Here is a 26,845-nt window from a genome sequence, read left to right on the forward strand (position 1 = left end):
GTTGAAATCTTTAGCTTTATCATTCCATTTAATACCTCTGGCATCTGTTTAAAAAAAAAAAAATAGCAAGTACAGTCTTGTGACCATCCCTAAATTATTCGATCAGCACATATTTCTTGAATGTCTGTTGTGTGCCAACCATTCTTCTAGACCCTGAGAATATCTCAGTGAACAAAAGAGGCAAAACTTTCTGCCTTTCTGGAAGCTGTATTCTATTGGAAGAGAAAATAAATAAGATTAACTAGTAAAATACACAGTTTTACAAACAGGCTGAGGCTCAGAGAGGTGGATCTACCAGTCCACGCTCACACAGACAGCAAGAGAGACATGCAGATTCCAGTCCCAGAACTCTGACTCCAAACCAGGCTAAGGTTTTCCCCATCGTTGAAATTTTAAAAAATAAAAAAATAAAAATAATAAAAATAAAAAGGTTTTCCCCATAGTTGAAATTTAAAAAGAAAAACAAAACAACAACAACAACAAAACACTCTTTTTTTTCACCTCAGTTTAACCTAGGGTGTAGGTGCTTTCCTGATGGTCTCTTGAAGCAAGCAGGGACATCTCACTTCTCTGGCTTTCCCTGTCATCTGTCTGCATTTCCATGCAGCCTGTTTTATGCTTTTACTTGCGTTTCCATCTGGATAGGGTATTGCCCTTTATGCTTTTCTTAGGCATGCTTGATGTTGAATATTAAAATCCTGTTTCTCTCTTCATACTCCTCATGCAGTATTAGCCACTTATTTCTACCTTTAAATTGCTGCACATGGCAGAACATTTCTTGATGCTTTTTTAGAAAAGCCTTTTATGGTAATTATAGCTTTCTTCAAGTGCATTTATGCTTCCCTTTTTACCATGCTGTAGACATTATTTTGTTCATGCCTAATTTTTGTTAAGGCAAAAAGCCTGCCTACCTGGTAACTGTGTGGACAGACTTTTTTTTTCTAGTGGTTGGAATTTTATGTGTAGAGTCTTGGAAACTCTTTCGTTTCCACTCTGCCAAAGCCATTGGATTCAGCCAGAGTTACTCATTCGTCATTTCCCCCAAGTACTTATTAAGTAGTGGCACTCCAAGAGCAAACAATCTAGACATGGTCCCTCCCTGACAGTTTTACACCATAGCAGGAGCGCCTGGGGCAGCTGTTCAGTTCACAAGAGGGGCACCATTCAAAATGTAGGTAATGACAATGAGTACATTTATTATGGCACTTTTCCAGCAGGTGACAGTAAAATGTCTTAAGGGAGGGCTGCTACATGGCCTAGCAAGCATCAAGGAGGTACCAGCCAATTGTGATACAGTGGGGCGGATAGTACCACATAAAGGAAAGGATAAAGATGCCATGACCAGTGCTGCTGGCATGAGCTTGGGAGCTTTGGAAAAGCTTCCAGGAGGAGATGACTTCTGAGTGGGGATTTGAAGGATGTATTGAAGTTAGGGAGGTGAGAAGAGTGAAAAGGAAAGGCCAAGTGGCTTAAGTCTAACCAAAGGCTAAAGGGATATTGAGATAGGCTGATGTGGTAAGAGCCAGTTCATATGAAGTCAGCAAGCCCAGTTAAGGACTTCAGACTTTACCCATGGGTCAATTGAAAGCTACTGAAGTGTTTCCAGCAGTGTCCAGAATGTGAGAGGTGGAGGCAGGGAGATCAGTTAGGAGGTTTTGACAAGCATCTGCACCAAAGATGAGGGTGGCTGGGGTTAATGTGGTAGCAGTGGGGGTGGAAGTGGAGCACAGATTCCAAGATATTTAGGAAGAAGGACAGATAGGAGTTCTTGCAGTTTATAGGAAAATTAGGCAGAACTTGGTTGGAATTAGATAGAAGAGACGAGAATGCAGGAGAGGAGGGGAATAATTAAGAATGCCTCCAACGTTTCAGTGGTGGGCAATGGGGTAGATACCTGGATGTGCCATGCACTGCTCAAGGGGTCAGAGTTTGTGGGGAGGAAAGGTAAAGAGTCAGAATTCCTTTGAGTTTGAGATGCTTATGAGTGTACAGGTGGGGAACAGATGGCTATGTTGAGATGCAAGTTGGAGTTCAGGTCTAGAGGTCAGAAGACTGGAATTGAAGATTTAGGGGCCATCAGAATATAAGGGTGTGGGTTGTTTTTGTTGTTGTTGTTTCCTTTTTTTGAGACCGAGTCTCACTCTGTCGCCCAGACTAGAGTGCAATAGCACCGTTTTGACTCATTGCAGCCTCTGCCTTCTGAGTTCAAGTGATTCCCCAGCCTCAGCCTCCTGTGTTGCTGGGATTACAGGCACCTGCCACCACACCCAGCTAATTTTTGTATTTTTAGTAGAGATGGGGTTTCACCATTTTGGCCAGGCTGGTCTCGAACTACGGACCTCAGGTGATCCACCCACCTCGGCCTCCCAAAGTAGGTTTTTTTAAATCCCAAATTTCCACATCACCTCTCTCTATATAGGTTGGAATATGACAGAACTAGTCCATTCATATCACTGGTGTCCTTGAAAATTCTCCGTGGGAAGAGGACTTTTGATCCTAGAGAGGAAGTTTCTATTATCTTCTCATGACCCTCAGAAGAGTTTATAGATACAAGGCAGGCAGACAGAAAAGATATAGCACGCACTGATTGTTTTTAATCCATTCGAGCACCTTCTACATGCCTAAAACCAGGCCAAGCTCTGGGATTCAACAGCAAACAACCAAATCTTGGATCTCATGGAGGTTTATGTCTAGGGCTAGGTTTCTCAACCTTAGCACAGTTAACATTTGGGGCTGTATCATTCTTCACTGTGGGACCTGTCCTGTGCATTGTAAGATGTTTAGCAGCATCACTGGCCTCTACCCACGAGATGCCAGTAGCACCCTCCTCAAATTGTGACAATCAAAAAATGTCTCCAGACTGGGCACGGTGGCTCATGACTGGAGTGCTGTAATCCCAACACTTTGGGAGGCCAAGGCAGGCAGATCACTTGAGGTCAGGAGTTCAAGACCAGCCTGGCCAACATGGTGAAACCCCATCCCTACTAAAAAAAAAAAAAAATATATATATATATATATATATATATATATATATATATATATATTCACACATATATATATAGTCGTTGTTTGTGTGTGTGTATATATATATGTATATATACAGAAAAAAAATCAGTTGGATGTGGTGGCATGCACCTGTAGTCCCAGCTACTGAGGAGGCTGAGGCAGGAGAATCATTTGAACCTGAGAGGTGGAGGCTGCAGTGAGCCAAGATTGCACCACTGCACTCCAGCCTGGGCAAAAGGTGAGACTCCATCTCAAAAAATAAAAATAAAAAATAAAAAGTGTCCAGACAATGCCAAATGTTTTCTGGAGAGAAATAGGGGTACAGAATTGCCTTTGTTGAGAACCACTGGTATAGGGTCATGATAGAACCTGCAGTCTCCAGGCAGCCAGCTCTCTCTAGCTCCATAAAAGAGGAACCAAACAGGTATGCTTTAAGGGGCTTTATATTAGTGGTCGTGGAGACAGGCAGTACCAGCCTGAAATCCAGAAGACTTCCTATAGGAGACTTCCTGGATGCCCCAGTATAAGCTTATACTTGGATGCCGCAGTATAAGCGCAATCCAACTTCAGTTATAGCATCCTCTCCAGAGAAACGCCTCTACCTCATACCTGTCTTGCCCTCCAGACTAATTACTTCCTAGGTTTTGTTTTTCCTTAAGCAGAAGCTGGCTTTGCACTTTACAAACACAAAGGATCACCTCCTCAGAAGGCCACCGGTAGAATGAACTTGTGCTGGGGTTAGTTAGCTTGGGGTTGCCTAGCAACGCCGTGCACCTACCAGGGCTGTTTTCTTCCTCTTCAAGCTAAAAGCTAAGTCCCGTCCATTAATTCCCAGCTACCCTGAAACTTCTCAGAGATTTGCCAGCTTCCTACTGCTCATGTTTTCATCTTCCTCATGTGATGTGGAGAAAACCTGCTACTGTGGTCTGTTTATTTCACTTCAGTTGGTCGGCAGGGGAAGGGTGGGGAGGAAGCAAGAGAGAAAGAGAAGGGGTTAAAAAAAAAAGCCTCATTCAATCTAGAAATATATGTATTTTGGGTGCGTATCTCTGACTGACACGCTAGTGTTTTTTGCAGATTTAAATCTGATGTAGCGGACGTGGGTTTCCTATACAATGAGGCTTCTGTTGACACATTGGACATGAATTTAGTCAGACATGAGACCTCAAAGTAGCTAAATAACAAAGCTCCGCCAAATAGATACCATGCTGAGCAAATGTTGATAGGTCTGTCATTTAGTGTATTTTCTGTGATCCGTTCCCCAAAACTCTACCAGTAGAAATTGTTAAAGCTGAAGGTAGCTGGAGGTTGAAGAAATTCTCTTTTCCTTGAGAATCTGTGAAATGTCCCTTGGGCTTTTCCTACTGAGCTCATTTTGTTCCTGCAGAAATGTTTGTGGCATTTCTCTGCAACTGGGGATGGCTTTCCCTCCACATACCCTCTCATGGTAGGAAGTGAACAGGGGTTTTCCAGGCAGGGCCACAGTCAGGAAAAGCATGGAAATGTGAATCTGGGCTTTGTGAGGAGAGGTGTGTAGACCAAACAAGCTTTCTCCAGGTGTGCCCACACTGGTGATTTACTTGCCTGCTGGACTTAGCACCAGGCTGTGCAACAAAAGAAAACTGTTTCCCTGGTAAGAGTCTCCTTGTTTGCCCTCTCAAGACAGCTCAGCTTCCCTAGGGAGTGCCCCACATAGGTCTCCTCTGTTGCATGCACTCCTCACCCAGATCCCAATCCAATACCACCTTCTGGAAAGGATGAGAGGCAGCAAACACTGAAGAGTGAAACTCCTCTTCTTAAAGAAGTAAAACTTAATTGCATACCCTTGAGACCTTACTTCTTAGGAAGATGCCTTTAAATTCCCACCACCGGCCAGACACAATGCCTCATGCCTGTAATCCTAGCACTTTGGGAGGCCGAGGCTGCAGGATCATTTGAGGCCAGGAGTTCAAGACTAACCTGGGCAACATAGCAAGATCCCATCTCTACTAAAAATTAAAAAGAAAAAAATTGCTGGGCTTGGTGGCACACACTTGCAGTCCTACCTACCCAGGAGGCTGAGGCAGGAGGATCACTCAAGCCCAGGAGTTCAAAGTGGCGGTGAGCTATGATCATGCCACTGCACTCCAGCCTGAGTGATAGAGTGAGACCCTATCTCAAATTCCCACCAGTGCCATATGCACATACTAGGTTTATCAGCATTCTCATAAGGGGTACTCAAGAGAAAAGAAGGAATATGCTAGGTGAAGGCCTCTGGAACACTGGAGAGAGGAATAGGGGAGATGCATGCTTTTGATTCACAAGATTTGGGCCAGGAAGGTTTCAAATCAATTACTTCCATCATTACAAAGCTTTTTATCCTCCGCCATGGCCCAATCCAGCCTGCACTTTATGTAGTTTAAAAATAGGCGTAGAAAAAGATGGAAACAGAGATGGTGGCAGAGGTAGAGATAGGATTCGAGATAGATATTCGAGGAAATTACTTTCTGGGGAAAATTAAATTAATGGTCATTGGGGTATATTTAAATTAAGTAAGAAAACATATCCCAGTGCACAACTCTGCAAATTTACTAGAAGTCATTGCATTGTACACTTAAACCAGGTGAATTTTATGGTGTATAAATTACGCCCCAATAAAGCTGTGAAAAGAAAGAAAAATGAGAAGATGTCTAGGAATTCTTGCCAGCATGAAGGTTTTGTGAGTGGCTCTGCTAGTGGGACCTTTCCCCTCTCTCTTTAGTGCACCTCCTTTCTCCACTTTCCTCCCCCAGACTCCCTTTGTCCAAACTCAGATCAGGAGAGTGCTGGCTGCAATTGTTTTGGGTCCTGGAGTAATTAGAAAATTACACAGGCAGCTGATTCTGCACAGGCACGTGAGCGCATGCTCACACACACACACACACACACACACACACACACACCCCAATAAAGGAAAAGAAATCCACAAAATAAGAACTACTCCTACCCCACCACCCTTCCCGCAAGCCCATATATTTTTTTCTTCTATCTTTCCCCGATTCATGGCACCCAGCATCTATACCCTCCACAGCCTTCGAATCCTGCAGTATTTTCAAATCGTGCCATAAATAGGTTGAGTGATAAGCAGCCAACATCTTTAAGTGCCCCTTAAAACTAAGTATTACCTGTACAAGCATATGAAAATAGCTCAGCAGAACCATCCAGTTTTCGGTCATGAGAAGCTCATGATAATCCTATGTAAATATGTATTTAAAACTCTGAAAGATGGCAGGTACTTTGCCTCCATCCTGGGTTGATAGGGAATTTTTTCTCTTCTACGGAAGAGCACTTCTTAAAAAAAGAAAAAAAGAAAGAAAGAAAAGCTTCTTTTCAGTAGCATCGATCCTGATATTGGCTGGAAATCACAGCCTAGCTAGTCTGGTTGTCAGCTCAGCACTGGTTTAGTTGTCTGGGATGTGCATTGAACTCCCCGCTTTGGGAAGGTTGCCTCTGACCTAGGTCAGTTGTCACTGGGGATCCCCTGCATCTGCGACCCCACTCTGTCTTGCTACTGCATGCGTTGCCTGCTCCCTTGACTCTGTGGAAGGCAGGCGCGGGCCCCACTGTGAGGCTGGCCCAGCGGCTGCCCTGCGGCCTTGCTCCCCTCTGCATGGCTCCCCTGCTTCCCCAGCGCAGCCTCACGTCCCTCCTTCTCATCCTCTCCATTTCTCCAACCAGATGGCTGCCCTGACTTGTGCAACGGTAACGGGAGATGCACACTGGGTCAGAACAGCTGGCAGTGTGTCTGCCAGACCGGCTGGAGAGGGCCCGGATGCAACGTTGCCATGGAAACTTCCTGTGCTGATAACAAGGATAATGAGGGAGGTGAGCACGCGTCTTCTCATTCCCAGCCCCTAAGATCAGAGCGTTGTCCATGCTTTTGTCATGAGTCATTTTTCTTCTGAAAGACCTCCCCTGCACTATTGTCAAATGTTGTTGTAACATTTTCTTTGAAGCAAATGCAGCAGAGAACAGGTATCCTTATGCCAGGGGGGATCTCTGGGAGACACCAGCTGGAGGCACTGGGGGTTGATGCTGGCTCAGAATTCCCAAGTGTCCATTGCCACATAAAGGTGGCTGGACCCTGGCACTGCCTTCAGGGTGACCAGTCCTGCCAGACCTTTCAGGGCTGGGGACAACAGTCGGTGACAATGAGGATGACAATCTATGCCTACCACACTAGGCTGTCATAAGCAATGCCTGCTGCCTTCATCCTTACAGCCCTTTGAGATGTCACTTTACAGATGAGGAAACCAAGGCCTGAAGAGTGATTAAGTAACTTTTTCGAGATAATCCAACCACCATTAGTAAAATTGAGACCCAAACCCAACTGAGGCTCCAAAGTGTCTGTTCTAACTAGTTGTCAGCAAACTATGGTCCATGGACCAATCCTGGCCTGTAAGCTAAAAATAGTTTTAACATTTTTAATGGCTGGGGGGAAAAAATCATAAAAAGAACAATATTTGATGGTGTGTAAATTATGTGAATTCAAATTTTGATGTTTATAAATTTTTAAACAGCTTTATTGAGGTATAATCAACATATAAAAGCTGTGTATATGGCCGGGTATGGTGGCGCACGCCTGTAATCCCAGCACTTTGGGAGGCCATCACCACCATCAAGGCCATAAACATGTCCATCACCTCCCAAAGTTTCTTCCTACTGACTGAACCAAGGGTCGGGCTGCTTGTTTTCAAGGTTCAATAACAAGATGCAGACAAACTGGGGAAGTAACCAGAAATAAACTCTCCCAGGTACAGGGAGAAGGCCAGAGACCATTCACAGGCCAACACAAAATTACAAAGTTTTCCAGTGCATATATACCTTCTAAGCTATGTGTCTATGTGTAAGTGTGCATTCATCTGAAGACACAAGTGATTGATTCCATCTAATCTATAACTAAGGTTTGGGTCCTGGAGAGCTTCTTCCAGAGCCTCAGTAAATTTGCTTAATCTAGATGGGTCCTGATGCCAGGGGTGATAACCCTTATCTTGTCTCCAGCTAAGGTGTGGAGGTCTGGGGAGTTCCTTTAGACTCCCAATAAAACTTGTTTAATCCTAAACGGGTCCTGGTACGAGGAATGTAAGAATTCCTTCATTATCTCGTGAAGGTTCAAGGCCCAGGAAAGGCCTAGGCAAGACTCTTGGTGGGCTTTTGTTACGTTCCAGCCTTTGTGTAAGGGCGCTGGCTCTTTCCGCCTATAATATTTAACCTAATCATTCATTCAGTGCCAAAACAGTTGTCAGGGAAGCCTGCCTGTTCAGCTGTTGCTGAGACATAGCCTGCCACACGGCTCTCTTTGTGATTATTGTTGTGGGGTGACTTTTTGGTTTTAGAAGTTTATGTGGTAAGAACATTTCAATGTGAGATCTACCCTCTTAGCAAATTTTGAGTATACACTACTTTGTTAGCTATAGACACTATGCTATGTGGTAGATCTCCAGAATGTCTTTATCTTGCATCAGTGACACTTTGTACCCCTTAACCCACACCTCTCCATTTATTGGAATATAACCATGCCCATTTGTTTATGTTTGGTCTAGGGCTGCTTTCACTCTCCATTTCAGAGTGGAGTCACAACAAAAACCACTTGGCCATCAAAGCCTAAAATATTTACTCTCTGGCCCTTTACAGGAATAGTTTTCTGTCCCCAATTCTAAACCTCTGAGCTGAATTTCCCCATGTTACTTCCTGATGGAGTGCTAAGTTTCTGGGGCTAAATGAGGTTGGCTTAGCCTGTGGGCCACCTGATCTCCTAAGAATACTGTGGAATGTTCCCTAGACTTTAGTACAGGTGTGTTATCCACCCCCACCAAAATTACTAACTGGTCAGAATTCACTAGGAGCAGAAGTTGTTTCAGAGTGTAAGAAGATCCATGAGTCCAATCATTTGATTTAACAAAAATGTATTTAGTGCCACCCTGGACCAGCCATTGAAACCTAGGAATATGAATGACCAAGCCAAAGTCAATCACTGCCTTCCTGGTCCCAACAGGTCCTTTCAGTGATGTCCAGAGCAGGGTGCAATCCATCAGGGTGGTGGATGAGAGTATTAGATACTCTATTTTTATTTGTTCTCATCCTCTTAATGGATATTTTGCAGTTTCCATAATTTATGATTGCCATTGTGCCTGTATGTAATTTGTAAATAAACAGATGTACACACACTGATAGGAATACACAATCAAAACAGTTTACAGACCTGATGTGGTTTACAGAGCTCCCATTCATTCATTTTCTCTCTCCTGAAACAGAGCCAAAAGAGAAAGCCCTTTAATTCATTTTTTAACAAGTTAAGGCATAACTACATAATGCATTTTTTTTTCCAAGTCAGAATCGCACGACTTTTGCTGGTAAGATTCACTGTTTTTCCTTCTGCCTCCCTGGCGATTTCACTGAGCACAGCGGTTGCTTACAGATCAGCTTCTACTTCCAGAAAGGAGATGCTCTCCTGGCTCCCTTCCCTGTTCCTGGTGTCAGCAGCTGAAAGCATAACAAATGGCTGGAATGCTGCACAGAGGGAAGAGAGGAAAGTCTGGGGGACCATCTCCCCAGCATACCCTGCATTACCCACCTCCCTCCCCACCAGCCCTACCCCTGATCCCAGCTCCCACCCGGCCAAAACCAAATTCCTGTAGTGATGGAGCTAAAAGAGGCTCACAGGGTCCCCAGTCCTAAGGGTTGCCCACCAGGCACAATTCAGGATCCCCCCCTGACTGGCAGAGACAAAGCAGTCTAAAGGCAGGGCACAAAAGCAAATGAGGCAGTGATTATGCTAAAGACAATAATGGCCTTGTTATGGGAACTATAAAAGCAAACCTCCCAAGGAAGTAATTAACCACAAAGAAAAAAAAAAAAAAAAAGAAGGCTGCATGGTGTTTATAAAAAGAAACTCCCAGTTAATTCAGAGTTGCTTATGTCAGGTGAGAAGGGTAGACACCAATTCTGTCTCACCTGGCGTAAGCAATTCACAATTAACTGAGTTCTTTTTTTGGAGGAGATTCCTTGGTGTAGAGTATCCTTTTTATGGTTAATGACTTCCCTAGGAGGTGTGCTAAGCACTTTGCTGTTTATTGATAAATATTAAGGTTGCTCCTCATCAACTCCAGATTCAATCCTGCAGCACACTAATTATATCACTCTTTTTGTTTGGTTGGGGTGGGGGTGGGAGTTCTGCCCTAGTCTCTGTCCTGCTTTGTGAGTTTTCAAGAAGGGCTATATGAGTTTATAAACCTGGCAATGGGTCAGAGGCACCCGGGAAGAACATGAATGCAGACCCGGGGAGCAGCTGCAATGAACACATTGTTATAAATTTTGTGAATGGGCAAAATAATACAGCAATCTACCAAAGTGGACTGGAAAAGGCAAATCACTTTTCCATCTAGAAACACTCGAAAAAAAATCTGAAGGGATATATATTTTTTTATTTTAAACTGAGATGGATATAGATACAAATACAGATAGAGATATCTGAAACCTTTAACAGTCTTTTTTCAACCTAGGTTCCTCTATGAGAGAATTAAGCCCTAATACTTTATGGACACTAGTAGTTCTGAAACTTCAGCATGTGGCAAAACCACCTTGATTCAACACAGAGTGCTAAGCCCTATCCCTAGAGCTCCTGATTCTCTAAGTCTGGGGAGGGCGGTGAAAGACTTTGAATTTCTAGTAAATATCCCAGCAGTGCTGACACAGGGGACGCTGATGCAGGTCCTCCTTGAGAACCACTGTCCTAAGCCATCCGATCTATGCAATGAATTAACTTCTCTCCTGTGCATCTAGAATGGTACTGGATAAAGTACCTCCTTTGGAAGAACTGAGAAAACTTTCACTCATATATGCTCTGTAGTTAGCAGTGTTGAGATGAAAATCCCTGTTGGAGAAGGCTGCCTTAGAATATCCCCGCCAAAACAGTTTATGCCGATTCCCTGCCTTCTCATCCCCTTGGCTTTCAAAGTCTCCAAACACCCCTAGTCATGTGACCGCCGCTCATGTAACCTCAGGAAGCAATGGCTGATTCTGAAGGGACAAGCCTTACTTGCCCATGGCCACTAAAAAGAAGTGGAAATGGTTCAGACAGACATGGCAGCCAGCAGACTGTCTTTTTAGTAGTAAGAGATCTTCACTTGAACTGCTCACCCCAATTTGAAAAAGAAGAGACTCAAAGAAATATTTTTGCTTACAGAAGACAAATACCAGCTCATTAAAGTCTGAGAATACACACAACATGTGCACCAAGTGACAGGCGGATAATATTTAATTATCACCACCAAGACAGAGGTGCGAGATTTAGTTCATCACAGCCAGGGGTAGGAGAGAGGGTGTAGAGTTCCTCTAAAAGTGGGAACCGCAAGGTGAGGAGGCGTTGTTAGACCGTCTGACCTGGTGAGACAGTCCTTACTCCTTCTCCACTCCCCTTTATCACCCTGAACTTAGAGTCAGGAGCCCTAGCCCTCCCATCATTTCAAGCTGGCATAGGAGTGAGTCTGAAGCTCCTGTGGAATCCTATGAGATGCTTTCTCCCATCTGTGGGCAGCAGTGACAGTGGAGACCAAGGGAGGCGATGTCATAACCACATCACCTGGACATAGGGGTAGGAGGAAGCCCTTTTTAGGCTGAGCTCGTCCTCAGTCACCCCGCATCACTTTCTTCCTTACTAAACTAGGAGAGATGTCTTTTTCCTCCCGTTCTGTTTCAACACAGCATTGAAAGATGTTTTGCACCTTCTCTTTCACGTCCCTGGTTTCTGAACAGGTGACACTGTATCATCATAATTGATTGAGAGCTTGGGCTTCAGAGTCAGCCTTTGTATCCCAGCTCTGCAAGTCACTTTGCTTCTCAAAGTCTCAATCTTCTTATCTGCAAAATAGGCATGGCAATGCCAATGCCACTAGCTGGTGTGAAGTTTAAGTGAGAAAATGCATGTGATATATTTTACAAGACACCTGGCTCATAGATGCCCTCACATATTGGCTGCTGCTAGCATTGACATTATTAATATTAATGTTATTTTCTAGAAAGGAGACCGAATTCATATAGATGGAATCCAACCAATAATTTTTCCAGTGTACACAACCACAAAGAGTCTAACTTTGTGCTTATTGAACTTCAGTGCTGCGTGACTGTGTGGAGGGCTTGTTTAAAAGTCAGATTTCTAAGTCCCTACCTTAGAGGTTCTGATTTATTAGTCAGATATAGGATCCAAGAATCTGCACTTCTACCAAGCAACCCAGAGTGTCTGATACAAGTGTGTTTGCTCTGCAGGTGACATTTTGAGATAAACTTTTTAAAATAATGGCTTTTCCTGGGTGGGCTGACCCAGCCTAATGTCACAGTGCTTACACCCCAAACCCTTTGCCCTAGAATCCCCAAAACACAGGAGTGCAGTGAGGAGAGGGGAATTTTATTTCAGGAAGAAATGAGTAGCTGAAAAGACATGAAGTCTGGGCATGCTGGCTCACGCCCATAATCCTAACACTTTGGGAGACCAAGGTGAGTGGATCACTTGAGCTCAAGAGTTCAAGACCAGCCTTGGCAACATGGTAAAACTCCATCTCTACAAAAAATACAGAAATTAACCAGGCAGGCATCCTGGCATGTGCCTGTAGTTCCAGCTACTCAGGAGGCCGAGGTAGAAGGATTGCTTGCTCAGGAAGTTGAGGCTGCAGTGAGCCGTGATTACGCTATTGCACTCCAGCCTGGGTGACAGTGTGAGACCCTGTCTCAAAAAAAAAAAGACATGAAGATATTTTTCCATTTAGGTCCTTAGTGAATGACTTCAGTATGATTTAGAAGTTCTCCATTCTTGGGTGGAGAGTTGGCTAATGTTTGTTTCAACGTTTAAAAACCTTTAACTCTCTGTCATTGGGGTACAAATTCATCCATCCACTCATCCATCCATCCATCCATCCATTCATTAGCTTATTCATTTATGGCTTAACAAACATTTGTTGAGGGTTTACTAAATGTTAGACCCTGAAAATAAGCCTTTAGAATACTAAAGCAAACATGACACATGTCCACAAAGAGCTCACTATCCATCTACAAAGGTGGATAAACACATTGTTATTATTATTATTACAGTCCAGCATGTGAGAGGTGACAGGGATGGACCATCTTATTAGATGGCAGTAGTTCAGTGGGAGCATAGCAAAGGGACTGTCACATGAATGGGTGTCAGGAGCATGACACGAGAGAAAGCCCAGCCCAGTGTTAAGGCCAGGCTCTTCAGCTCGTTCCCATGGAGTGTCCTCAAAGCCACAGATCTGTGTATCAGTAACCCCTGGTAGAGGCTCTTCAGACCACTAGCAGTTTCTGTAGTTCCCTCTGTAAATGAAGGACTCCACACTGGCTTCTCCGCAGAGCAGTATTTCCCACCCTACCTCCATCTGCAAGGCTTGGTTCCTTGCTTCACTCCAAAAGAGGCTGCCTTGGGTTAAGAGACGTGGATGCTGGCCTGAGCTCCGGGCATGCCATCCAAGGCACTCCAGCCAGGTCTAAATGAGGAGAAATAACACTGGAGTCTGTCCAAAGCACTTGGAACAGACAAAACGCACCCCTCGCCCACTGCCTCCTTCCGCTCCCTCCCCATCCCATAACCATCCAAATTGGTTTGACACGATTCAGGAATGCTCTTCCAGCATTTATCTCACTTGTTAATTAATAACTCACCTTGTCTGTGCATTTAGCAGAGCCAAGCTTGGGACTTCAGGGACTCCAAAAGGGTTCTGGTTCCCAGGCCCAAATAGTCCAGTTTCTTCCTCCAGTGAGAGACAAAGCTTGGTGAACCCATTGTAAATGCCTTGATTAATATATCCCAATCATGTTGATGGATTGGTTGGGTGGGGAACAGCTTAAAAATACAGCATTGTGCTATTAATTGGGTTGGATGAGGATTGCCTTTGCAGTCCAAAGACCTTGTGGCAAATGTAGCTGGGCCATAAACAGAGTCCCTGATTAGCTCCCAGAGAGAAAAGCAATGTATCTAATGCTTAGGAGGAAAACTTGGCCTTGAGGACACTGCCAGCTGGCCAGATGCTGGGTCTCTCTTCTTTAGGAGGGAAGTAGAATTAGCCTCAACTGAGATCCTCAGGGAACACATAGCAACAGGGATCTGAAATTATTCTGGCTCTTCCAGTTGAAATAAGATCTTTGACTTCCTGGGCATATTTGACTAGAGAATCTTCTGTTTAGAAAACTGTAAGGTAGAGGTTCAGTTTTCTTTTATTCTACTGAGGTTTAGAAAAAAGATAGAACCAACTGGGCACGGTGGCTCATACCTGTAATCCCAACACTTTGGGAGACCAAGGAGGGTGGATCACTTGAGGTCAGGAGTTTAAGACCAGCCTGACCAATATGACGAAACCCTGTCTCTACTAAAAATACAAAAATTAGCCGGACATAGTGGCTCACACCTGTAGTCCCAGCTACTCATGAGGCTGAGGCATGAGAATCTCTTGAACCCAGGAGGCAGAGGCTGCAGTGAGGCAAGATCATACCACTGCAGCACTCCAGGCTGAGTGACAGAGCAAGATTCTGTCTCAAAAAGAAAAGAAAGAAAGAAAGAAAGAACCTATTCTCTTGCATATAAAAATTATAATCAGTAAGATTTTTGAGAGCTTACATATGCCAAGCGCGGTGCTGAGCTTGCCCTGCACCTGGGTTACAGGAACAGCCTCGCAAGTGGTCTCCCTGCTACTCCTTTTGCTGTCTGCTCTCTGTTCCTCCACACAGCATCCAGAGGGACTGTTTTGGTATGTTGATGCAAAAGTTATTGCGGTTTTGACCACTGAAAGCAATTAATTTTGCACCAACCTAATACACTGTAAATCTCATCATTCCATGTTCTCAAAGGGTTTCTCATGAAGTTAGAATCAAAATCAGATGGTTTTTTTTCACCTTGGCTTAGAGGGCCCTCTGTGTGTCCCCTGCCTTGTCTCTGACCTGTCCTCCCCCATCCCCTCCGGAAGCTCAGCCTCATCCACTCTGGCTGGTGTTCAGACCACACAAGTGCAAAGATCAGTTCCACCCGAGAATCTTTGCTAGTGCAAGGTGGAAATGCCCAATCCAGGCACACTGTGTCACTGGCTCATTGTAGTCATTCAGTTCTCAGCTCAAATGCCTGAGAAGGACTTACTATGCAGTCTTCCTCTGTCTCTCTCCCATCAACCATTAGTGTTTCCTTTATGGAAATACCACACTCCTAAATTTTCTCAAACTATTATTCTTGTAGGTTCTCTGTTTCTTCACACTAGACTATAAGTTCAATGAGTCTATTTCATCATATTATTTCCATTATACAGATAAGGATACAAAGGCTCAAGAAGTTAAGACTCAGAATAGGCTTTTCAGCTAACCACCATGATATATGGCTTTTCTCCTTTAAAGCCATTGGCTCGTTTTTTCTAAAACACTCAAAAACTTTGGACGGTGTTTCTGAAGAAGATTCAAACAAGTACAGAATGTGTGTTGCTGCAAAGAAGCCTTAGAAAAAATCACCTCAAAGACAAAACTTTTCCATTGAAAACCTTTTCCTGGTACGTGTAATTGACCATTGAATTAGTTTTTTTGTTTGTTTTTGTTTTTTTTTAAAAAAAGGTATTTAAAGTTTATAATTTACCCAACACAGCACTTTCAGGCTTTTTTAATCAAGTCTTTATTAGTTTAAATGGTTATTAAGTGTCTCTGAAGGGATTATGTTTTTTTCCCCCGATTAGATGACAAATCAAATATTCATTATGAAATTGTGATGAAAATGCATAATCTGAAAAAAAATTTTAATCATGTAAATCACTATGGACTTATTTTAGGGAATTAAAGGATGAAAACGCAGATTTCACTGGTGGCAAGGAGGTAATGTTGATATCGTTATGTTGGCTTCCTGTATTTGTGCCTTGGCCAGAGTCTTGCCCTAGATGGTGGCAGGCACACCCCTGCCATCCCCTGGTCTCTGTGACCAGCATTGGAATAAAGAGGCAAGGTCCTCGTGCCATCACTAGTTCTCTTGCTCCCACAGTCTTCCTCCCAGTCCAGACTGGTGGTTCCCTACTGGGGCAACTCGCTCACCCAGGAACATCTGGCAGTGACTGGAAGCATTCATGAGTCATGGCGGCGGGGAGGTGGGGAGGTGCTACTGGCATCCAGCGGGTAGAGGCCAGGGTTGCTGCTAAATGCCCTACACACATAGGAAAGCCCCAAATCAAAGAATGATCTGACCCAAAATGTCAATAACGCCAAAGCTTGAGAAATCCGATATAGACATTTAATGTCCCAGGAACATATCTGTCTGAGGGACCAGATGGTCCCAAAACAGGCAGTGTCCATGGGCCTGATTTGAAAGGACGTGATGTCCAAAACCCTAAGGCATTGAGCCCTTACCAAGGGCCAGGCCCATGCTAAAACTTCACCCACATTGCCTAAATAAATCATAATCCCCACAAGAGCCCTAAGAATCTCTCATTATCCTTTACATAGAAGCAGAAACTAAGAGCCAGAGAGGTGAAGTGGCTTGTCCAAGCTCCCAAAGCAAAAACATAGCCAAGGCAGGATTCAGAACCTGGGTCAAGAGCCCTCCTCTGGGCGCCTCACAGCACCTGAGTGTTTGTTGTGTTTGGGCTCAGAGCAAGGCAGAGCATAAGGGCTTGAACAACCTCCGCCCTGCAGAAACACGAATTCTGCAGCATGCTTAAAAATACCGTCGACGTTAGCTTTTCCCTCCAGTTTTGGATTTGGAACGCATTTTTGCCACAAAGTGCTTAGGCACTGAAATGCCAGGGGGTAAGCAGGGGAGAGTTGAGCAGTTGGACTTTAAATAGCAAGGTGTTAGCAAGCAGCACAGCAAGAGCAGCTGCCCAAGGCCTGTGCTCTTTTCTTTGACTTTCTATCTTCTCAGCCAAGAGCTCTGGGGGATTGGAGAGGGGCCAGAACTCTGTGGCCAAGTGCAAATCCAGAGAAAACTGCAAGGTGTTCCCCAAACTGCTGCGCCTAATGCTTCTCTTCTTCCCCACTCACAACCAAGACCTAACCTTTCCACGGTGATTCTCCTCCTCTGCCTGTCCTCAGGGTATGTCATCATGGAGCTCTCCCCATCCCCTTCAGTTTCCTGGAACTCCATGGCCACGTGCACTGAGGCACACTACCTCTTTCATTTATGAGAATCACAGGATGATTTCATTTGTGGGAGTCTGGAAATGTCAGATGCGAAAAGGCTAAAATATAGAGTCCCCAGCAGCTGCAAAGCCCAGGGAGGGAAAGTCACTTACTCAAGGCCAAGGAGCAGGTAGGGCAGACCTGAGACTGGAGTCCTGGTTTCCTGGCTCAAAATCCAGTGTGCTTTTCTCAATGCTATGTCACCACCAGAAGGACCCAGTGACCCTCAGGAGAATGGGTGCCTGCCACTACTGGTTGGAGCCAAGATCTGTCTCAGACCTGGGACCTAGATTAGAATGAGTGGAGGTGCCTAGGGCACCTCACAGTGAGTGCCACCTTCACTTTTGCCCCCTCAGCCCTTCATTCACGTCTTCCTAGTTGCAACCCTGCTCAGACCTCTTGTCATTGATGGCAATGACAGAAAACACCCTCTCCCACACAAGCCACACTCCTGGACAGACCCCTCACCACCAAAATCATTTATTCATTCAACAAACATATACCAAGCCCCCACTCTGTGGCTGGGCATGTGAACGAGAAAGACTCAAACTCTGCCCATAAAGAATCCTCCGTCTGGTGGAAAGTAAAATACATACAAAAGCTGTCACTGCAGAGCCATGTATTAAGGGTCCATAATAGAAGCAAGGACAAGAGACCATGGCCGCTCACAAGAGAGGCACTGAAGGCTTCCAAAATAGGTACAGCTTGAATATTAAAAGATATAAAGGAATTAGGCAAGGAAGGAGGGAAACGCATTGTGAATGAAGGAAATGGCAAATGCACGGAGGCAAAAAACAGCAATGCCTGTGTGGGGCCTCTGAGAAGCCTGGTACCTTGCAGCCTAGTCCACGTGGAGAATGGAGGAGGATGAGGCTAGAATGGGGTTTGCATGCAGTGCTGGGCAGAGCACAACACAGCCAACATATTTGTTTGTGCCTCCCACCACATAGCATCTCAGTCTTCAAAATTGCAACCATGCCTGCCCTCAGACAGAAGGCTGATGTATCTGCTTGAGTTATTATAAACACACACACCACAGCTGAGAAGCAGGCGTGGTCTTTTGTTATATTCCCTCCATTGCACTTAGGCATTCTTTCTCCCAGGGAGAGGAGACAGCCTGGCAGGGTAGTCAAGAGGCTTTGGGATCTGAGCTTCAGGTCATGTCCCAGCTCCTCCACTTCCTCAAGATATGAGCTTAAGCTTAAGCTTTGTCCTCTGTAAAGCAGAGCTAGGGCTAACTTCTACCTCATAGGATGCTGTGAGGCTGAGATGAGTTAATGCATGCAGAACAGTCAGCACAATGGTTCGTATACATCTTATACGTCAGTGAGCATCAGAATCACCTGGAAGGCTTCATGCACAGATGGCTGGGCCCCACCCTCAGAGTTTCAGATTCAGTAGGTCTGGCAGGAAGCCCAAGAATGTGCATTTCTCACAAGTGTCCAGATGATGCTGACGCGTTGAGAACCACTGACTTAGCGTAATGCATACCTTTTGAAGGGAAGCTCAAGTGCTGGCAGAGGGATTCCTCCGAGCGCGCCAGCCCTGGGCCAGCTGATGAGGAGAGACAGGCCAAACAGCTCTGCATCCTGAGGCAGTGGCCACTTGATTAGCATATGGACCTTGGGTACATTCCTAGGTTCACTGAGGTCCTTTTCACAGAAGTTTGTCATCCAGAGAGGAGTCAAGGCTCCAACTTCCCAGGATTCATCCTCCTCCTTCAAGACTATTGGAACAAAAGAAGAATGTGGAAGGAGTTTGCTGGGAGAGGGCAGTGATAGCTGGCCCTGGTTCATTGCCTTTTATGACATTCTGCTGCTTCTGCCATACCCCCTGCCCCACTTAGGACAGGTGATGCTGTGCCATTTACTGCTGGGGTCCACAGACTTTGGAATCAGACAGACCTAGCTGTACATTCTGACTCAGGTTCTTACTAGCTGTGCTTCCTTGAGCAAAGGATCTAACCTCTCTGAGACTCAGTTCTCTCATCTAAACTGGAAACAATGATATCAACCTCATTGGCCTGTTGTAAGGTTTGACTAGAAAGTTTATACAGATCAACTTAATGCCCCTTTATTTAAATGGCTGCTCTGAGTGTTTGCATCTCCCCGTATGATGTGAGTTCAGAGATTCTAAAAACACACACTGCCTCCCCATCAAAAACTCACCATTTCAAATAATGCATACATTTCAAAATCAGGAGCCCATCTTTTGGTCCCTGTTATAATACATTTCCCTCAATTTCATCCCCACTGGCTCTGGAATGAGTGCTGTCTTCCCTCAGAGATCATGAACCGGTGACCCCCAAGCTGGGTGGGTCACTGCCATGTTCCGTTTAGCCACACAGGCTTACAAAAATTTTTGCATTCATTGCTGACTTTTAGAGGATTTCATTTAACTAACAAAGAAACTGAGGGCCTAGAGGTTAACTTGCCCAGAGTCAAACAGTGGAAGAGCTGGGATTGGAGCCCAGTTCTTTTGATTCTAAATGCCTTGTTCATTCTTCTCTCAGACCCTTTTTCTGAAAGTAATTTTATACCAGGTGTGCCAGAGAGTCCAAAGCCGCTAGGTATCTGGGGTCATGCTGGAAAAGTGGAATCCATGGAGAAGACAGATGCAGAAAAGAGAAACGGCGTCCCCAGAGCAAGCTTCTCCTGCTCTTACTTCTGCCATGCTCACTCAGAAAATTTGTGGCTCAAGGAGTATAGAACCAGGGAGAAAACCCCAGCCTACCTGGGGTCCATCACTCAAAGTCTTAGTCCTTTAATGGGCAACACTAATATCATCACTACCCAACTAGCACACTGTCTGCCAGGGTGGCCATTGCATAGGCCTTTGACATGCTTTCTTTGTCTATGCATCTTGCCACACAGATTTTTGGATGCCCCATTACCTGGCCTCTCCATTCCCTACTCCTAATCCTTAAGGCCATGATTTCTTAGTAGCTTTCCACCTCCACTCAGATCATGCCAACAACTTCTCTGGGCTGGACTGTGGGTCCTCCAGCTTCTAATCTGTTCCCCACAGAGCAGCTGGAAGAATCCTTTTAGAAGTCAGATCCTATCACACCCCTGCGCAAGCCTTGCCAGGGCCTCTCATCTCCCGTAGCATGGCACCTAGGTTGCCGCAGTGGCTTCCATTGCTCTGCATAAGTGAGTCCCTGCTTCCATGCTGATCTCATTTCCTCTCTCTCTTCCTCCTCCTCTCTGCCCTATACCTGCCATCTTGCCAGTCCTACAACTCACAAATACACTTTCACCCTAGGTTTCTGCACTTGCTGTTGCCTCTGCTCAGAGTGTTCTTCCAGATGTTTCCATGACTCATTTCCTCCTTTCATTTAGGTTTCTACACGAACATCACTTCCTCAGAGAAGCCCTCCCTGACTTCCCTGTCTAAAGCAGAAAATCCCCTCCTTCATCACTCTCCAGCCCTTTACCCTGCTTTACTTAGTGTCTTCAGAACACTGTCACTCTAAGTCTATCAGGCATTCATTTGTTTATTGTCTATTCTCCCCCTCTAGAATCTAGGGCCATAATCACAGGGTCCTTGTCTGCCTTGGTCAACTCATTGTTACACGAATTGAATGAATAAAAGCTTTCATGAGAAGTGTTTGGGATCGGAAGCAATTGTCTTTTATTCAATAGATTATTGGGAGATAAATACATTTCATTCTAGGATTTCAAAAAACATGCATACAGACAGTGACACCCACGTCACTATATACCACTGACATCATTTTATCAATGCAAAGAAAATCCAAATATAAAATACATCTTTTCAGTAAGGCATGAAGACAGGGTTGTACTGCTCTTCATCTGTATCATTGACTTGGCCTCATCCTGTCCATTGACTTCCTGTGGGTTGGTGCAGTAGGTATGAAAGCCTCATAATCCTGCTTTAAAACAAGAGGAAAGGCAGAGGCTGCTGCGGATTGTTCTTGGGTGAACTCTGACCTCCCAAACTACAGCTTGCTGGAGAAGCATAGAGTAGGGGAGAAGAATAGCAAGTCTAAGGCTGGGCCAGCTGCGCGTGAATCCCAGCTTCCCCACCCACCAGCAGCTGCCCAACCTTAGTCAAGTAACTGACCCTCTCTAGGACTGGGTTTCTCCATCTCAAAAGTGGAAGTAAACAAATGGTTACTACACAACAAGTCCTTCTGCTTATGGTTTATTTGATTTTTTTTTTTTTTTTTTTTTTTGCAACAGCCCTGTTAAGCTGGTGTGATTATTTTTATTTTACAGATGAAGAAACCAAGACTCAGAGAAGTAAAGTAACTAGCCCAAGGTCACACAGCCAGTATTTTGCTGACCTAGGGTTGAACACAGATGAGCTGCCTCTAGATCCTGTGATCGTAATTGGCAGTATGATACTCATTCCTAGTACGTACACCATAGAGTAGATGTGAAGATTAAATGACAGCCAGGCACAGTGGCTCAAACCTGTAATCCCAGCACTTTGGGAGACTGAGGCAGGAGGATTGCTTGAGCCCAGGAACTTGGGACCAGTCTGGTCAATATAGCAAGACCCTGTCTCTACAAGAAATTAAAAAGTTATCCAGGCACAGTGGTGGGTGCCTATAGTCCCAGCTACTCAGCAGGCCGAAGCAGGAGGATCTCTTGAACCCAGGAATTTGAGGCTGCAGTGAGCCAAGATTGCGCCACTGCACTCCAGCCTGGGTAACAGCACAAGACGTCATCTCTAAAAATAAACAAATAAGTACAAAACAAAATAAACGAGAACATCTCCAGAGAGTGCTAAGCACAGTGCCTGGAACATGACAACGGCCACGTTTAGGAAAGACATCATTTAGAAATTAGTACTTCCAACTCCTATAATTCCACAGGAAGCTCGTAGGATAGCCAAATCCAGGCCCTTCTACCAGCTGGCAGTCTGGGCTATTTCTTTATGCAGCAGAAGGAGAAGCATCATGCCCCCCTACTAATCCTCTCCACTCTGGGGCCAAGCCTCTCATCTTCCCCCCAGGGGCAAGGTCTCCCCTCAGGCGGAAAGTAACTGTTCCGGCTTGTTGCTCTGAGGTGTCGGTGGTGACAGCCCCTTTTCTTTCTGAGGGACCCAGCAGGTCACTGTCTGGCACCAGGCTGCCACCCCCTGCCGGGCCTGGGCTGCGCTGGCCGTCCGCTCAGTTCTGTGTGACCTGTCAGTGGGCTCTTGAAATGGAGGTTGATGAGGAACAGAGCGGGGTAGACCAGGCAGCGAGAGGCCAGGAACAGCAGGCAGAGGGCAAGCATTTGGGGAAGTCAGAGGCCAAGAGCAGAGGCCCCTGCTCTCTGTTGCCAGTGGTTTTTGTAACAGCAAAGTGGGGAGACAGCCACAGCCAGGATAGAAATCCCCCAGGTATAAAAAACGTGGCTCTAGGCTAACAAGGGTGAGACTGTGCCAGAGAGGCCTGTCAGAGGCTGTCCAAGGTGGGAAATTTCTGATCAAATGAGATCATTCCCAGAGGCCCTTTCTGGGTTGAGAGTCAGCAGGGTTGGGGCAGGGAGAGGAAAAGAAGGAAGGGGAAAGAGAAAGAGAAAACAACTAAGAAATAAACATGTTTTCCGAAGCTACAGTATTTCCCTTCCTAAGTCCTGCAACATTCAGAGGGTACCTATATATGGCTGTGACTGCTCCCAGCCCCCTGTGAAGAACCTAGAGCAGAAGTCAAGAGGCTTTGGAGGAGGCCGGGCGTGGTGGCTCACGACTGTAATCCCAGCACTTTAATTCCAGCACTGTAATCCCAGAAATCAAGAGGCTTTGGGAGGTCAAGGCGGATGGATGACTTGAGATCGGGAGTTCAAGACCAGCCTAGCCAACATGGTGAAACCCCATCTCTACTAAAAATACAAAAGTTAGCCAGGCATGGTGAAGGGCACCTGTAATCCCAGCTACTTGGGAGGCTGAGCCAGGAGAATCACTTGAACCCAGGAGGCAGAGGTTGCAGTGAGCTGAGATGGAGCCACTGCACTCCAGCCTATGCAACAGAGTCGAGACTCTGCCAAAAAAAAAAAAAAAAGAGGCTTTGAGGTAGACAACCAACGTGTGAATCATGAATCACTTCTCCATCATTTACTAGCACTGTGACCCTGGGCGAGACCCTTAAGCTCTATGAACCTCAGTTTCTTTATCTGCAAAATGAGGATCATAGAACCCACCTCAAAGGGTTCTTGAGAGCATGACTGGATGCTGGCTGGATCTCAGCACAGGCTGAGAAAGCACAGAGAGGCTTAAGTGGCTGGCAGAGGGCCAGGCACTTAAGTGTAAACTTAAGTCAAAAGTGGAAACTGGGTGAAGCTAGGAGCTGGGGCAGAGGGCTGACCAAAATATTCTGCAGCGCAGTTTTCCCAAAACATAGATCACCCTCTAATAGGTATGTAAATGGTTACTGTCGGTAACTGCCTTAGATAAAAGAGCTCACATATATATGCTCGTACAAACATGGCATGGCAGAAGGTACAACAGGCTCCTGTGTGTTGGACACTCGGCATAACAGTCACATAACCTTACATGGCAGCTTTGTGTAGGATTTCGTTCCAGAGTGCAGCAAACAGGGTCCAAAATCCAGTCCTACCACTTAAAAACAGGGTGGCCATAGGTGAGTTATTTAATCTCAAAGTCTCCTATTCCTCATCTGTAGACAGTAATGTTAATAGCACCCAGGATTCTAGTGGTGACTTAACAAGGGGATGCATTTGAAGTACCTAAGCCAGGGCCAGGCACCCAGGGAGCTCCTCCTGAGCACCAACCACTGGTTCTCATTAGACATGGTTGCCATTAATGTTCCATTGTCCTGCTGACCCTAGGATGTTGTCACCTAGCACAGGGTCCCCACTCTAAAATGCACTGGCCTTGGGAGACCCTGGGAGCTGGAGGACAGAGGCTCTGAACTGAAGTGCTGGTAGTACCAATGTGGTTTGTGTTGGGGCTGATCACCCAAAGCCCTGCACTTTATAGGAAGTCAATCAAGGATAAGACTGCCACTTGTGCCTATTGAGTAGATAGAGGTATGGCTGGTCCTTCCAAGAACAAAGCCCCCAAACCTAGAGCGCTGTGTTCTCATGAACTGTTTCCCAATGTGTATGGCACTAGATGCAATTGCAGGGAGGGGCTCAGAGCCAGAGGGTCCATGGGTAGGAAATGCTGCGTGCTCCATGACAATATTAAAGACTCATAATATTGAGTCTTTATCCATGTATCAAAGCCTCCAGGAAGTCCTGCTGTAAAGAAACCAGTTTAACTTTGTTTAACTGACTCCAAAATTATATTTGACAGCATATACTCCCCTCCCACCTCCATTTTTGTGTTTCAGGGAATGCATATTAACATCCTGCAGGAGACAGAGTTTGGAGAAGCTGTTGTAGCCCCTCAGCTGTACTGCTGTGGATATTTGAAGGCTTTTTCTCAGTCAGAACAGGGGTCTCAAGCTTTAGTGAGCAAAATAATCATTCTCGAGAATCTTCTTTAAAATGCAGATTCCCGACCAGGCACTGTGGCTCACACCTGTCATCCCAGCACTTTGGGAGGCCAAGGCGGGTGAATCACCTGAGGTCAGGAGTTTGAGACCAGCCTGGCCAACATGGTGAAACCCTGTCTCTACTAAAAATAAAAATTAAAAAATTTAAAAAAAATAGCCAGGCATTGTGGCGGGCACCTGTAATCCCAGCTACTCAGGAGACTGAGGCAGGAGAATCACTTGAACTCAGGAGGCAGAGGTTACAGTGAGCCGAGATGGCACCATTACACTCCAGCCTAGGCAACAAAAGCGAGACTCCATCTTAAAATTAAAAAAAAAAAATGCAGGTTCCCAATATTTAGTCTCAGGAATTCGGTACGTCTGGGTTGATGGCATCTTAACATCATTCCAGAGCAGGTAGTCAGGGAGCACACCTTCAGCAACGCTGGTTTACAGCTTAGCCACTGGAAATACGGTGCTCAGAGCAACAGCATAGGCATCACCTGGGAGCTCATAAATAATGCAGGCTCTCAAACCCCACCTTAGGAAACGGGATGATAATCTACCTTTTAACAAGATCCCTGAGTGATTGTGATGTTCATTAGAATTTGAGAAGCATTGGTTTCAGAGGTTTTTGTTGATGGCATTTGTTTTTGGTTTTTGTCCATTAGTTGTTGGTGAAGAATCATTTTTTAAAAATAACTGGACAAACACTATAAGCCCCTTGTCAAACATTTCCCCCAGTGGCTTCAAGGTACAGTCTATCAAAGAGAGGTCTTACCTGAATCAGATTTCTGCCTTTGGTAGCAGAGCCTTGATTTGCTTAAGCAGCCCTTGCTTTTTTTCCCACATCCATCCTAAAGAGTGGAAAAGCCAGCAAACAGCTTTCATTGGGGCCTCCATTCTGCCAGATCTCTGGTCAGACATGATTCATCTTCCATGGCTAAGTCGTAAGAAAGGCCAGAAGGTGCTTTGGTACAATGATCTCTGGACTTGGAAGTCAGAGTCTGACCAAAAGAATTGGCAAGAAGTAGGAGGAAAACTTCCAACAGGTCTTCCAGAAGGAGCACAAATACAGTTTTACTTCTTTTCTTCTTCTTTTTTTTTTTTTTTTTTTTTTTTTTTTTTTTTTTTTTTTTGAGACAGGATCTTACTTTGTCGTCCAGGCTGAAGGGGACTGGCACGATCTCAGCTCACTGCGACCTCCACCTCCCGAGTTCAAGCAATTCTTCTGCCTCAGTCTCCTAAATAGCTGGGACTACAGGTGTGCACCACCATGCCCAGCTGATTTTTGTGTTTTTAGTAAAGACAGGGTTTCACCATGTTGGTCAGGCTGGTCTCGAACTCCCAACCTCAGGTGATCCACCTGCCTCAGCTGCCCAAAGTGCTGGGATTACAGACGTGGGCCACCACACCCTGCCCAGTTTTACTTCTTGCAATATTTGAGAATGGCCATTGCTCTGTGCACGGAAGCAGGATGCCTGAGGAGCGATGGTTCATCAGGCAGCCAGGGTATTAATGGCAGGTGAAACCTTCCAAACGAGCACCCTGTCAGACAATCCATTGCTTTAAAAGGTTGGCAATGCAGGAGACCTTACAGAGGCAATGAAGAACTAATCTCGTATTGCCAGGTTAAATCAAATCAGCCTTGCCCGTTCCTTTCACTTCTTAGTTACATCAAGCCCAAATACTTTCAATTATCCTCACTTCTACCTTGTCAGCAGACGTAGGATAAAATGCAAATGGAACAGTACCTTTCTCTCGTGGAGAGCAGGAAATATCATTAAGAATAACCTTCATGTATTGAGCTCTTCCTCTGTCTTAAGTGCTATACATTCATCATCTCATTTCACATGCACCTTCTTAGAGCACCTCTTTGCATTTCAGTGTAGTCGGCATTATTAAGTCCATTCTATAGATTGGAAAACTGAGCCTCAGGAGTTCAGTCACTTGCCCAAGATGGCACAGCTGATGAATAATAGACCAGGTGTTAAAGCCAAAACATTCTAATTCTAAAGCCCATGTTTGTTTGCTATTTTTCAAACTGAGCCAAAAGCCCGTACCACCCTGGGCAAATGGGGCAGGGCAGGGACCAAGCATAGCATCTCAGGGGGCCCTGAGCTTTGGGGTGACTCCCTTGAAATTTTCTAAGTTGCCCTCACAGTATCAGGGACTGGCCAGGGTCAGCAATGCTAACTGGGAGGAGCACCCCAGTCCAGA

The 26,845-nt window shown here is 45.3% G+C and overlaps 1 protein-coding gene across 15 annotated transcripts in view; it reads left to right on the plus strand.

Moving 5' to 3' along the window:
* Nucleotides 1–26,845, plus strand: part of TENM2 (teneurin transmembrane protein 2) — a 1,286,794-nt gene that overhangs the window by 1,180,228 nt on the left and 79,721 nt on the right. For all 15 annotated transcript variants that reach the window (XM_045395034.3, XM_045395036.3, XM_005558468.5 and 12 more), the window contains one exon: nucleotides 6,703–6,849. In XM_045395034.3, coding sequence (XP_045250969.1) covers nucleotides 6,703–6,849 — 147 coding nt within the window. The remainder of the gene's footprint in view (nucleotides 1–6,702; nucleotides 6,850–26,845) is intronic.

Source organism: Macaca fascicularis, chromosome 6 (assembly GCF_037993035.2).
Source record: "Macaca fascicularis isolate 582-1 chromosome 6, T2T-MFA8v1.1".
NCBI lineage: Eukaryota > Metazoa > Chordata > Mammalia > Primates > Cercopithecidae > Macaca > Macaca fascicularis.